The sequence below is a fragment of the Elgaria multicarinata genome, chromosome 16, assembly GCF_023053635.1.
Source record: "Elgaria multicarinata webbii isolate HBS135686 ecotype San Diego chromosome 16, rElgMul1.1.pri, whole genome shotgun sequence".
Lineage (NCBI taxonomy): Eukaryota > Metazoa > Chordata > Lepidosauria > Squamata > Anguidae > Elgaria > Elgaria multicarinata.
In genome coordinates, this window is record NC_086186.1 from 11,580,192 (window position 1) to 11,594,923 (window position 14,732).

General features: G+C 45.8%; 1 protein-coding gene across 1 annotated transcript in view; it reads left to right on the forward strand.

Annotated features, from left to right (window-relative positions):
- The first annotated feature begins 209 nt into the window (after window positions 1–209).
- ZNF592 (zinc finger protein 592) overlaps window positions 210–14,732 on the forward strand; it is a 44,586-nt gene continuing 30,063 nt past the window's right edge. The window contains exons 1-2 of the mRNA XM_063142876.1: window positions 210–297; window positions 11,070–13,444. Of these exons, the coding sequence (XP_062998946.1) occupies window positions 11,078–13,444 (2,367 nt within the window). The 5' untranslated portion in view covers window positions 210–297; window positions 11,070–11,077. The remainder of the gene's footprint in view (window positions 298–11,069; window positions 13,445–14,732) is intronic.

Consider the following 14,732-nt stretch of genomic DNA (forward strand, 5'->3'; position numbering starts at 1 on the left):
CCTTCCCTTTCCCCCGGGAGGGGTTCAGTCCCGAGGCTTGGCTTTCGAGGGGGCGGCGTCGCCCCCTCCTCACCGGCGTCCCTGAGGCAGCTGGCGAAGCCTTACCGACGACGGAGCTCGCCCGTCCGTCCGGCTGCTGAGCGGCGCCTGGGCTCGGCCTGGCCTCCTAGGCCCCGCCTCGTTCTCAGCCCCTCCCGCCGCCGCCGCCGCCATGTTGAGGCGGTCGCTGCCCGGCGCTGGGTGAGGCCTGTTCGGGCCCGGCGGGCGACGGAGCCCACAGGGGAGCTGACGGCTTCGGTAAGCGCGGCCGGAGGGAGAAGGGGCGAGAACGGCCGTGGGTTGGCTTCGGGGGTGTGGGCGGGTGTCCCTCCAGCGCTCGGCCTAATGCAGCCGTCGACACCTTTGCCTGGCACGGGCCTGCGGAGGCTCCCCGAGACTGGCTGGCGGGCTGGCAGGCGGACCGAGCGCATGAGAACCGTGGCCCGGGAAGCAGCGCCTCCGCAGCCCGCCTCGTCCCGGGTAGAATCCGTCCCCGCTCCCCAGCTGCGTATGGAACGGAGAATACCTGCCTGCACGCCAGGGCCTCCTCACCCCCATGGGACAGACCCCTATCCCTGCCCACCGCTGTCCCCCATAGTAGAGGGAGAGGGGCAGGCGGAGCAACCCGTGCCAGACACAGGCACCCTCCCTGCAGGGACCCCCGTCCCCACAGCCCCCTCCTCAGCCATTTGAACGGCTAGACAGAGCGTCTGTGTTTTGCTGTCTCCTCCCCCCCCCCCAACAACACCAGTTTCTCAACCCGCCCCATAGAAAGGATGGGGTGCCAATGCACAAGACTGGCAAGGGGGTGGTGGTCTCTCTCTCTCTCTCTCTCTCCCCCCTCTTCATAGGGGGGTGGGTAGAAGCTTCTCTCCTCAGGTGAGAGGCAGGAAGACTGGAAAGCGGCCCTGGAAATATCCAGGCAAGAGGGCGCGCGGCAATGCTGCGAAACGCCCCCATGCAGGCGCAATCCCTGCTGCGCTGACATGGCCCAGAGGTCAGGCGAGGTGCAGCTCTTGTACTGGTGACCAGTCCAGGGCATGGAGGCAGGCAGGCAAACAGATGGGCAGCTGCACCCCTCTGGACCGCCAGACGCCATCCCCCCACAGGCAGACTTGTCTCCTCCTTGCTGGGTACCTGGAGGGATTTCGTTCCCACCCCCTGAGAATGGGGACACCCTTCATTTACCCCCACTTGCCCCGTTTACATTGGAGGAGCTGGGAATTGCTTTGAAGATGAGGCAGTAGCTAAACGCTTGTTTTGCTGCCCTGTGTCCTTGTGAACAAAGTGCCACAACCAGTCCAGAGAGAGCCTAAGGCTATCCATGGCTACTAGTCACAGATGGCTGTATTACCTCCACCTCTCAGTACCAATGGCTGGGAAATCTTAATGGGAGGGTGCTATTGTACTTATGTCCTGCTTGTGGTTTTCCCAGAGGCATCTGGTTGGCCACTGTGAGAACAGAATGGTTGTTTTTATCCTGGCATATACACCTATATAGTCCGTGGGTTTGTCAAATGTGTGCACTTTATATTCACATGAAAACATAAACTCTGCTGAGTTTGCATGGATTTGGCAAAGGATTGCCTACTCATTTCTAAATTCCAGCTCAAAGCAGAGCACCCTAGCAGAGCTGTCCACTTTGATCTCTTTTTCTTCTCAACCTGCTTCTTCTTGACTAATACCTTCTTTATCAAATGTTACTCTTTTCCCTCCTCTCAGGGTGACATAAACCTCAGTATAGCTACCTACCTTCTCCTCCTCCTGGCTAGGCTATGTTTCCATCCCCTAACTTGTAAAATTTATGAGCGGGAATAGAGGCCATCACATACTGGCCCAGTTTGCACAATCACCACGGCTTAAACAAGCCACAGTGTGCCAGTCGCCATTCACCCAATTACCTGCCTGGGCAAGGCTTGTCATGTCTTCTGAACCTGGTTGTCATGGTTTGTTTGACGGGGAAACAACCCCCAAATAAACTATGACCTGTTGTGTGTGTCCCCCACCCACCCAAACAAGCCATGACACCCAGGTCTGGATGATATGACAAGCTGTGCTCGGGCTGGTAATTAGGGAAATGGCGCCTGGTGCGTGACGCAGGTTAAACAAGCCACCGTGGCTTACTGAAGCAGTGGTGATCATATGAAATGAGTCAATGAATTCTCCTTCCTGCAGCTGCCAATGATGTGAACAGGGAAACTTACTGCATTATGGGCCCAATTCACAGGATGAGTGCTACTAAACCTTTCAGAGCATTCTTTAGGGGTGCCAAACTCCATAGCAACTGTAATGTAGCCTGGTTCTTGCATTTCCCTAGAAAGGCCAGTCAGATCTCATTAAATAACTGCAGGCTAGTACTAAACATGTCCAGTTGATGTTCTTTGAATTTATGAGTAAACATGTTTAAAGTAATTTATTTGCTTCTTTTTTCTAAGAACTAAAAGCACTTCATATACAGGGCTGTTTTAAGGCTGTTTTAGATAGGTTGATATTATCCCCATATTACAGATGGGGTGTGGGTGAAACTGAGACATATTGGAGTGTCTTGGCATCACCTGTGACCAAGCTGATATTTGAATTGGGAACTCATTATTTTAACCAACACACTATACCAGTGTACTGCCTTACAGCACAATCCTATGCATGCTCACTTTGAGGTGAATTCCACTGTGTTCAGTGGGCCTTACTCCCAAGTAAGTGTGCATAGGATTGCAGCTACAGTTCATTATTACTTTTATATGCCACCTTTCTTCCATGGAGCTCAAAGTGGTGTACATCAGTTCCCAGATACTGACAAGACACAGATGAGCTTAGCTACAGCATGCTGGCTGCGTCATGTGCCTTCAGACCATGCTCTTGATATGTGAAAATGAGCTTAGAATAATCGTAATAAAGAATAATAACATCACACATTGTGTGGAGGTAAGCCTCCTGAAATTTGTGGGATTTATTATGTGATGTGGTTGGGGTTACAAGTTTTAACATCTCTTGCTAGAATGGAGTCTGCTCTTATAGATATTGTTTGGCAATTTTACATTTTTTTTAAATAAACCATGGTGCAGTTGAAGGATTATGGTACATAGTTTATAGGAGTATCCATCTGTCAAGAGCGGAAAAGGAATGCTTTATGTGTCAATAGCAATAATACTGGGGAAACTATATTGTAAATGTTGGCAAGTTAATTCCCTCCGTAAACCAGTGGGTCTTAACTGGGGAGATGGGGAGAGGAGCAGTGGAGGATTCCAGCAAGGGGTGAGTATGTGTCAAAATTTTGCATGTTTTACTGGCAGTAGGCAAGGCTCAGAGATTCCCCAAATGTGGAATGCTACATTGCAGAAAGAAAAGAGTGCAGGTGAAGACTGTCAAAGGAGGGGGGAGGAGCTGAGCAGGTATATCTATTGAGGCTTTCTGATTGGTGGGGAGCTGAAAGGATGTGTGACTTCCTAACATTTTGGGAGACACTGACATAGGGAGCTAAGGAGTAATACTATTCTTTCTGTAGCACCATCAGAGTGCAGTACATTTTCCAGAGTAACAGTAAGACAGGTCTCTGCCCTGAGGTGTTTACACACTCCAGTTTACACACAGAGGAGGCAGTGAGGAAGGAGAGGGAGGTGGAACAAGGGTAACATAGAAGAACATGTGCTCCGTTTAGTTACATATATTTAGGATACTGGTGGCTACTTATGAATTTAGCTTTTAAAAAAAGATCAGCAACACTTTTTCCCAGGAAATGTTTGTTCAGTCTGTGAGTTTATCCTTGAACTGTTCCTTTTAAGCTCCTGCTGATAAATATGTACTCTACCAGCAAAATAGAGTCCTTCATGTGGTATTTTTTGTGTCTCCAGCCTGCCTGGTGGCATTTTTAAAACCTCCAGCCTGCTTGCTGGCATTTTTAGCGTCTTCCACTTGCCCTCTGGACATGGTTTTCTATTTAATACTCCCACCACCACCACCATCAATCTGGTAGACTTGATTATTGCTGGGGAAATTTGGCTGACAGTGAGTGAAGATGATAGTTGTTAATAGAAAAGTTGTTGCAGTATTTCAGTATCTTTATTCTTAGCACTTTCCTTCTATTTGTAATGAAGGTATTAAATGCCCGTGGTTATGTCCCCCTTCCCCCATAGTATTAAGATTCTTCAAATGCAATCCGTTTCAGAGGTGAACAGGCAGTTAAATGTGGAAGAATTTAAATTACTGAAATTACCTGTAATTTCCATATTTGTTGGGCTTTGTGGAGGGAAGTTGCGTCTGACCTTATTGGATCTACAAGTTATTGATTTTTATTTTTTGTAAATTGTGATATTATTGTGGAGTTCTTATCTCTTCAACTTAACAGTAACCTCCTGTGGTCATTGTCATTTGGTAGTTGGGGCGTTGGAATAAGCAACAGCCATTAGTTCAAACCCACTGTATGAAGAGGGAAAATAACTGGTTGAAAAGCCACTCAATGGTTAATGCAAACTTACTGTGCAAACGGTGGGGACTGAAACTGAATGTATGGAACTGATTTGGAAGGCTGTTTGTCAGGGCAGAGCACAGATATGAACCCAGTTGGGGAAAGACACCCCATTTGAAGCCCTGGAGAGTTGCTACCAGTCAGTGCTAAGCTAGATGGACTAGTAGACTGATTTCGCACGAGATTGCCTTCTGTGTTTCAGTTCAGCCCTCATACACTGAATTATGTTGTTGTTGTTGTTGTTGTTACTTAAAACAAGCCACTGTCCAGTATATAAAACATGGTGAGGAATGACAAAAGCCCAGTCCGCTTAGGTAGCCTAAGATGGCTTTTTGATGCCTGAAAGTTCTTGTTACAGAGTGATAAATTCATAGCTCAGTAGTCTATTAGTTATGGATACTGTAATCCTCAGACTTCAGGACATATGCTTCTTGCAAGAATCATAGAACAGTAGAGTTGGAAGGGGCCTACAAGGCCATCGAGTCCAACCCCCAGCTCAATGCAGGAATCCACCTCAAAGCATACCTGACAGACAGCTGTCCAGCTGCCTCTTGAAAGACTAGTGAGGGAGATTGTGTTGGATAGAGTCACATAACTAAGTTTTAGTTTATTCCATATGGAAACATATAATATCACCACATACATCTCTAGTATTGATGTAAATTGGCAATATGATACTCTTCCAATATAGATTCTATATTGTGGCCCCTTTGAGAATACTATAGACATTTCTATTTTCCCAGTCTCAGGATTGATATGATAAAACTAGAGAATGTATAGAAAAGGATAATTAGCAATGCAATCCCGTGCGTGTTTATTCTACTCAGAAGAAAGGCACATTGAGAGCAAGGAGACTAACTCCTAAGTAATTGTGCGTAGGCATGCACTGTAAAATGCTAATCCCTATAAAGAAATGTTGAAGAAGCTGAGTTTTTCTAAAATTGAAAAGCCTCAGCTTCTTCGACTTTTCTTTATAGGGATTAGCAATTAAAAGAAGAGCAGAATAGAAAACAATCACAAATATAACCAAAAGGCGTGCATAGGCAGAAATGGTGCTCTCTCAAAACATGAGAGGAACAATTTCGTGCCAGACACACAAGATAAAAGAAATTCTGGAGTCTGGTATTAGATAATATTTTGATGTTATTGATAAATAGGACTTAGATGGGTCATTTACTGGATAGGAAGCTGCATATAAAATGCTCTGATTTGTTACTTAGTTTGGTAAATAATACTTAACTCAGTGCACAATGACCTTATGGAATTAATTGCCACAAGTTGGATAGATGGCGTTAAAGAAGGATTAAACAAATTTACAGAGAACAACCATCATTGTTAGCTTTGACAAATTGGAGCAGCCATATTTACTGTAAAAGGTCATGTTTGTACAGAATGGTAAGCCAGGATACTGTACTTGCCATGAATGAGTTGTTTGCAGCTCATTTGCTCCCAGATGAATCCTGCTGCTGCCTATTTGCTCCCAGTTGGCTCTCCCTGCTGTCCTGACTGGGTAAACAAACCAGAAACAGTTTGGCTCAGTTCAGACAACATGTTAGTCAATGCAGTGTGAAAACTCCACTCAACGGTTGAGTTTCAGGAGGTACTCCCCACCCAACATCTAACTCCACTGCAGTGTGACTGCAGGCTACCGTGGAGTTGAGTAAAATCCAATTCAATGCTTGATTGACAGTTCCTCCCCCCTCCCTCCCAGTCCTCCTGATGGTATCCCATCAGCCATTGCTGCTGCTGCTGCTGCAAAAAAAAAAAAAAAAAAAAACCAATCCCGGCAGCTCTCCTAGAGCAGCACTCGCTTCTTTCGCCGCTCTTGCCAGGAAACTCTGTAGCCAATGGAAAAAGTCAATGCAATGCAATGGAAAAATCCACAGAGCCTGCCACACCATATGCCACACAATGGTTGTGCAGGAACACTCCTCTGCACAGCGTGGATATTCTGCGTGGAGCATTTCCAAAAAAACCACCATTGCGTAGAGTTTTCCCGCCAGTTCTGAAACCACCATTGAGAAACATGTTGTCTGAACAGAGTCTTTGTTTAGCATGTCATCCAAACCTGGGATTGCGGCTTGTTGCTCTCTTTACAAGCCAGGATCTTGATGTACAAATCCTGGCTTGTTTGAGAGCAAAAGGCGAGGATCCCAGATTCGGAGAACATGTGAAACAAACCATTTCCAGTTTGTTTAGCTTATGCTAGTAGGAGGAGCCAAGTGGGAGCAACTGGGATGCATGCACCAACATGTAACTCATTCACAGTAAGCCGGAATTGTCCAGAATCCTGGCTTACCATTTTTGTGCACATGCAGCTATTATACCTCTCAGATGCTGGAACAATACATGGCTGTCACCATCATGCTTGTGAGCTTTCAAGAGGTAGCTGGTTAGCTACTGATGGAGACAGAATGCTGGATAGACCTTTAGTCTTATCCATCTAAGACAGTTCTCAAATATAACAAAGGTTTATGAGTAAATATAAAAATGTGCCTGGTTATGCAGGCCCAGGTCAGCCAATCCTGCAAAACATCATCTGGAGACTTGAAATCAAGGCCGTCTTCCATTCCAATGCAAACCATTATTTTCTGTAACATCTGAATCATCAAACTATGGTTTGTGCTTGATCTCCAAACCAGTAGTGAAAATCACGGATTGCCTGAACAGGCTATAACCTTTCCAACATTTCCAAAGACTGGCACTCACCTGGGATGACCTTCTCTGCCACTTAAACTCTGTGATGGTAAATTCATGCAAGAAAAATCTTGACACTTTTCCCATCACAAGGTTAGCCCTTTTTACAGTCACCTTGTGGTAGATATTTATATACTTCCAGGTCTTGTGAAGAAATGTTACCTCTGTCAAGATCACAGCACAATGTGCCTAGATGTCCTAGCACAATGAGCTAGGACATCTTCCATACATCAAGGCTTCCAATACAAATTAACTTTTTTTTTTTTTTTTTAAGGAAACCTTGTGGAGAACTATTTTATTGTTTTATATGAGTCATGTTTGCTAGGCAAAATTCCCTAATGCCATTACATGATTAAGGGTTGCAAAATTGAGACTTCCACACCTAAATGAAATCTTTACCCAGCTGCTCAGGGTGTTGTTCAGTATATAATTATTTGTTTAATATTGAATGGTTTCTTAGAATGCTCTAGGGAAAACTACAGAAATATTATTTGGCTCTAGAGTATCACTGAGCTTAGCCTGTGCCTTTTGCCTCCTTTTGATGATTTATTGGAGTCACCCTTTTGTTGTCTCTCTAGGGAACAGATTTCTCTTGAATGTGCATCATCCTGGGTCCATTCTTGCTCGTTCATCAGATAAGATGTCAATATGGAAGTTGGGGGAGACCAGTGTTAAAGTCCCTGCTCAGTCATAAAACTGACAATATGTCTTTGGCCAATCAATCTCCCCCAACCTAACCTATTTTACATGCTCATTGCGAAAATAAAATAGGATAATCCCCATGTACACCAGCATGAGCTCTGTGGAATAAAAGCAGGGTTTACATGAAATAGGTATCTGTCTTGACTGATTGGCTCTTCAGTCACTATATTAAAAAGAAGGGATGATTATTTGAAGTTATGCTTTTCATATGATGGTGGCTGAAGTTCCCATGGGAGCATTTGAATTGATGCGGTTGTCAAGGTAAGGGAGGACCGGATGTTGCTTCTGTGACCCCTTCTGATATATTACATAGCATAAGGGAGAAGATGGGCAGAAAGTAAATCTCCAGATGTTTTATACTTCGGCTCCCAGCATTCCTGACCATTGGCCATGATGGCAGGAGCTTCTGGAAGTTGCACTGAGAAACATCTGGAGATTTATTTATTTTATTTATTACATTTTTATACCACCCAATAGCCGAAGCTCTCTGGGCGGTTCGCAAAAATTAAAACCATAATAAAACAACCAACATGTTAAAAGCACAATTACAAAATACAGTATAAAAAGCACAACCAGGATAAAACCATGCAGCAAAATTGATATAAGATTAAAATACAGAGTTAGAACAATAAAAATTAAATTTAAGTTAAAATTAAGTGTTAAAATACTGAGCGAATAAAAAGGTCTTCAGCTGGCGACGAAAGGAGTACAGTGTAGGCGCCAGGCGGACCTCTCTGGGGAGCTCATTCCACAACCGCGGTGCCACAGCAGAGAAAGCCCTCCTTCTAGTAGCCACCTGCCTCACTTCCTTTGGCAGGGGCTCACAGAGAAGGGCCCCTGTAGATGATCTTACAGTCCGGGCAGGTACATATGGGAGGAGGCGTTCCTTCAAATAACCTGGCCCCAAACTGTTTAGGGCTTTAAATGTCAATACCAGCACTTTGAATCAGGCCCGGACCTGGACTGGCAGCCAATGAAGTTGTAAAAGGACTGGCGTAATGTGAACTTTACCTTCTGCCCACCCCTGGCATACAGGCCTGAGTAAACATGCGATGCTAAGTACATGATTAGCAATAATGTTAATTAAAAATAATACCAAGCATACAAGGGGAAAGCAATAGTTATTGGCACTATGGTATTGGGGAGGAGAGGTTTAAGTCTTTCCTCCTCAGCTGCATCTCAGTATAAAATATCTCTTCCCTCCACCTGCCCCCACCCCCCCACCCCGCTATATGGCAATGAGGATTGGAGGGGAAGAACTCCCATTGGATCCAGCAGTATTTAATTGTGTGTGTGTTTTTAAAAAATCTACGCAATTGCTAATCATGTTGCCGGCATCATGTATAATTAGGCTCTAAGTCTAACATTGCAGCAGCAGTTGCTTTTGATTGCAACACAAGAATGGAAAAGTTTCCCATTGCTGTCTGTGTTGTCACAGTTGACAGCTCCAGCAGGAACATAGCAGAGACTGGACTTGGCTCTTTATGACCTTCGTACAATTTAGAGCAAAAGAATTCTTCCGTTAGACAAGCCCTGCGTGTGCAGCTCAGCGATATGTGAGGTAACAGAGAGGCATCACCTTATACCTTTCTATCAGCCAGAAAAGGAATGCTTCTAATGCATGTTTTGGCAGTGTTTCCCCAATGGCTGTAGACCAACTGTGAACAGTCAGTGCACGGCACTGTTTAATTCCTTACCTCCTTGGCCCAGCCCAAGCTGTTGCAAGAAATGTAGTGACGATAACAGTGAAGAAGAAGGGGACGTACCCAATAACGACACACAGGAAAATGGAGGAAAAAGCAATAGTGCAAGAAATACAAAGATGTTAGTTATATTTTAGAACAAGAGAGAGCTCACAACCAAAGTGTGGAAGGGTATACTTGAAAGATTATCACACAGAGCAGGACCGGGATCACTTCATGGTCATCCCAGAGTGCAGGACATGGAATAATGGGCTCAAGTTACAGGAAGCCAGATTCCGTCTGGACATCAGGAAAAACTTCCTGACTGTTAGAGCAGCACAACAATGGAACCAATTCCCTAGGGAGGTAATGGGCTCTCCCACACTAGAGGCATTCAAGATGCAGCTGGACAGCCTTCTGTCAGGTGTGCTTGGTAGTGATGGCTACCAATTTGGATGGCATTAAAAGGGGGTTGGATAAATTCCTGGAGGAGAAGACTATCAATGGCTACTAGCCCTGATGGTTATGTGCTATCTCCAGTATCAGAGGCAGTAAGTGTGCGTGCAACGATTACTGGGGAACATGAGTGGGAGGGTGCTGTTGCAACTTGTCCTGCTTTTTTGGTCCCTGGTTGACAGCTGGTTGGCCACTGTGTGAACAAAGTGCTGGACTAGATGGACCCTCGGTCTGATCCAGCATCAGGGCTCTTCTTATGTTTTTATGCTTTAAGGTGAATTCCTGCATTGAGCAGAGGGTTGGACTCAGTGGCCTTGAGACCCCTTCCAACTCTACTATGATTCTATGGTTCTATTCCCAGCCACCAACAGGAACGCTCCTGTTCAGGTATCCAGTCAAGCTGAAAAAGATACTTGTAGTACTACAAGAGACGCGTTGTGTTGTTCAGGGCTCATTGGGTTTTTTTGTTTTGGGAGGGTGATGAGAAAATATAGACCTTTCCCATCCTCTCCTCAGACATTCTTCCACTGTGCTATAAAATTAACGGACCATTAGTTCTGAACTTGAGCAAGGGCCATTGGCTCTGAACTTATTGCAGTGTAGAGTGTGTGGGTGAGACAGGGGGTGGTGTGGAGAAATGGGTTCTTTTTCCTTTCTTCTCTACGGAAGCCACCTTGTACGGGGCAGGGAGGAGAGGTTTTTTTAACCACGCAGCATGCATTCTCTCCAACCAGGATACTGTAAGCTGTTAACAACTTCCCAAGGGCTGGCGGTAATAGCTGGCCACAGCAGAAACATCAACGAGTCTTATGGCACGTTAAAGACTAAACAGATTGATGGTTGTATACATTTTAGTGAACCAAAGCTCACTCCTTCTGATGAAGTGAACTCTAGCCTGTGAAAGATTATGCCACAATTTTAAAAAAAAAACACCTTCCAACTGAAACTCTAAATGTTCTGTGGCATTTATACGTGCATAGAAAGTGAAATTCGCAGAGGCGATGTTTTGACACTGTGTTTTTGCTTTATAGTTTTCATCATGGGGGACATGAAAACTCCAGACTTCGATGACTTGCTGGCTGCTTTTGACATTCCTGACCCGACCAGCCTCGATGCCAAGGAAGCCATTCAGACAGCGGGTGAGGAGAATGAAAACCATCTCAAGCAGTCGGGGATTTGTATTGACGAAAACGCATCCTTGTCCCATGCAGCGCCAGCTTCTGATGTTCCAGTTGTGAGCGTCATTGTGAAGAACACATGTCGTCAAGAGTCATTCGAGGCAGAAAAGGAAGGCAACCACCTAGGACCAGGCCTGTTGCACAATGGATTCCGTGGGTCTGATCTGCCCCTAGAGACTCACAATTATGGAAAATTTGATTCTGCGTTCATCAATGGTGACGGCTTAAGGAACTATCCTGAAAAGTTGGAACAGTCGAAGTCGGAGCCTTTACCAACGTTCAGTCAGTTCAGCCCCATCTCCAGCCCTGAGCCCGATGATACACTCAAAGAGAACAGTATTGTAGATAAACCTAAACTTGCTCAAACTCCCTATTTCCCACCGCATCCGATGTATATTCCATCCGGGTCATCTGTGCTAGACCTGCTTAGCAGGACCCTGCCAGAACCAGAGTTCAGTAGGTTTATGTCAACTGGGCCGTCGCTGCTAGATCTCCTCAGTAAGAAGCTGCCAGAACCAGAGTTAAGTATGTTTGATCAATACTGCAAACGAGACCCAAAGATAGATGTCCACGGACTGCAAGAAAGTAGGGTGGATGCAAACAGGAGGGAACGGGACAAGAGTCCAGAGAAGCGCGAAGTGTCCAGCAAGGAGCTTGTAGACCCAAACAGCTTTCTCGGCGAAGGCTTGCCGCTGGGCAACTTCCATAGCAATAACTTGGCAGAGAGCAAAGGACCTGTGGCCGAGATGAACTTCTCCTCTTCGTCCGTCCCACCTCGCCAGCGTATCAAGCCTGCTCACTCCAAACTGTCATCTTGCGTCGCTGCGCTTGTAGCTCTTCAGGCCAAGAAAGTTGCAGGTATCCCTAAGGAGGAGCAGGCAAACGTGACGAAAGAGCCCCCTGGCCCCTTTAAGGATGGCGTTAAGGGAAGCCCCAAAATGCCAAAGTCACCAAAGAGTCCAAGAAGCCCCCTTGAGATTGTGAAGAAGGCCAATAAGCAGCCCGAATCTCCCCGGAGCGTGTGCAGTGACAGCAGTAGCAAAGGCTCTCCTTCTGTGGCCACTGGCTCTCCCCCAGCCATTCCTAAAGTCAGGATCAAGACCATTAAAACCTCTTCCGGTGAAATCAAAAGAATGGTAACTAGGATCCTGCCAGAAGCGGACGACTTTGGCAGATCTCCTCAAGAATCGCCTGTGGAGAATTCAGTAACTGAGGAGTTTGTTAAATCCTTCCCTTCGCCAGAGCCGAGCACAGCCATGGAAACCGAGTCATGCAAGAGTTTTGCTAAAGCCGCTGCTCCAGAAGGAAACCTAGCAAGTCCCCAAGCTGACAGTATAATTGCAGACATTCCTGTAAACAGCATCCCCGGTGCCTCTCTGCTGACCAACAACAGCAGTGGGACAATCAAAGCAGGTATTGTGGGGCAGCAGCCGAGCAAGAAGCCACAGCCGGGCACAGCAGCACAGCCGTGTAACCCGGCCAGCCTCCTTCCGAAAGCTGTGCACCTGGCAAATCTCAACTTGGTTCCCCACAGCGTTGCTGCCTCTGTGGCCGCGAAATCCTCCGTGCAGCGGCGCAGTCAGTCCCAGCTAACCCAAATGTCGGTGCCGCTTGTGCACCAGGTAAAGAAAGCTGCTCCGCTTGTGGTTGAGGCGTTCAACAAAGTGTTGCACGGTGCCAATCCTGTGCCAATATATACTCCCAATCTCAGCCCTCCTCTTGACAGCAGTATTCACGTACCGGCCTCTGGGTATTGTTGCCTGGAATGTGGTGATTCGTTTGCCTTAGAAAAAAGCCTCACTCAGCATTACAGCAGGAGAAGCGTCCACATTGAAGTCATGTGCACCCAGTGTTCAGCAACGCTGCTTTTCTTCAACAAGTGCAGCTTGCTCAAACATGCGAGGGATCACAAGAGCAAAGGCTTTATCATGCAGTGTTCTCAGCTGTTCATGAAACCCATTTCCTTAGACCAAATGTTTTCACCTTCTCCGACGAGTTCCTCGACCTCTCAGACGACACGCTTGCCCCCTCTTCCGCATAAGCCTTGCGCTCCGTCAGGAAGCGGGACTGGGAGCACGCCGAATGCCCAGCCAGCGCTGCCCCTGTACGCGGACCCATTGAGACTAATTCGTCACGGATTAAAGTGTTTTGAATGTAATAAGCAGGCACTAGACTACATTGCCCTCGCAGCCCACTATCAGAGAACCTCGGAAGATAATGAGGGACTGGTAAGTCATTTCTGAAGTTCTCAGCTATTTTCTGTTGGGCTTATACTTAAATTGAAAACAGGCAGAGATGCTCAAAACATAAATTGAACCAGGCGTAAGAGGTGAGTTACTGCAACTTTTTTACATTCATTTGGGTCTACACAGTGTCAAATCTAAGTAAATTGGCAGATGGAAAACGAAAGATTATGGAGATGGTGATCTCTATGTATAGTCTGCAATGACAGTCTAAAGCGTGAGCAGTTCATGGCCAAAAATACAGTGTAAAATTGTCCATTTCCCTCAATTACTGGGGGAGAAGAGGAGAGATTGAAGTATTCTGAAGCGCGTTTTTTCAAAACCTGTTTTGTTTAGCCGCTTTCCTTACTCCACTCACTGGCATTCTCAACTGACCAGTTTGGGCCAATGTTCATTCAAGAGTATTAAATGGGAATCAGTTCTCTCTCCCTCAATCACATGTAGAGAATTCTGTATATGTTGACTGGATGCAAGGCTAAAGTAACAAGTTTTCATAGCAGCTGGTGAAAGTGACACATAACTTGGTTTCCTCCTCCGGAAGTATTTACCCTGTTGTGGACTAAGAATGCAAAAGGCTTCTTCACACTTTCCCCACTTCATCTAGTCCCCTTATTACAAGGAATGAAACTAAAATACATTGCTACTGGTGTGAAAGCTAGATGAGGGAGGAACAAAATAGTATTGTTTTGGCAATAAGAAGGAAGGGGTTTGAGCACAAAAACATTAATGCCTAGACAGACTGCAGTCCTTGGCATGCTTACTTGGAAGTGTGTTCTATTGAAATTAGTGTGGCGAGTTTCAAGTAAAAGCAGCGAGGATTGTTAAGCTCAGTATTCATCCAGCCTTTCACAATCATATTTTAAGCAAGCTGAAGACCTATCACAGCGGTGGAGCACAATATCAAACCCTTTCACTCTCCGCCTTCCTTTCTCTGTCACTGTCCTGTCTTGCGATCTCCTTGCCTGCTGTCACTCAATCTCATAGCTGCTGAAATCCACAAAAGGATCTTTGTCGGAACATAGGGACCCCTCACAGCGTGTGCATCTGATGGGTTAGCTCTTATAGGACGTTTCACCAGCAGTCTTTTTGTTGCTTTTGCAGTAAGCCTTTTATTTATTTGCAAATCTGCAATAAATTTAAAGGGGAAAGAGAAAAGAAATGTAAATGTCAACAGAAATCTTTCCACCAAAGTAATTCAACCCATCACATCCTAGGTTAGTAATCAGGGTGGATTTGATTTAAATCACTACTCAGAAAGACTCGATTTAATCAT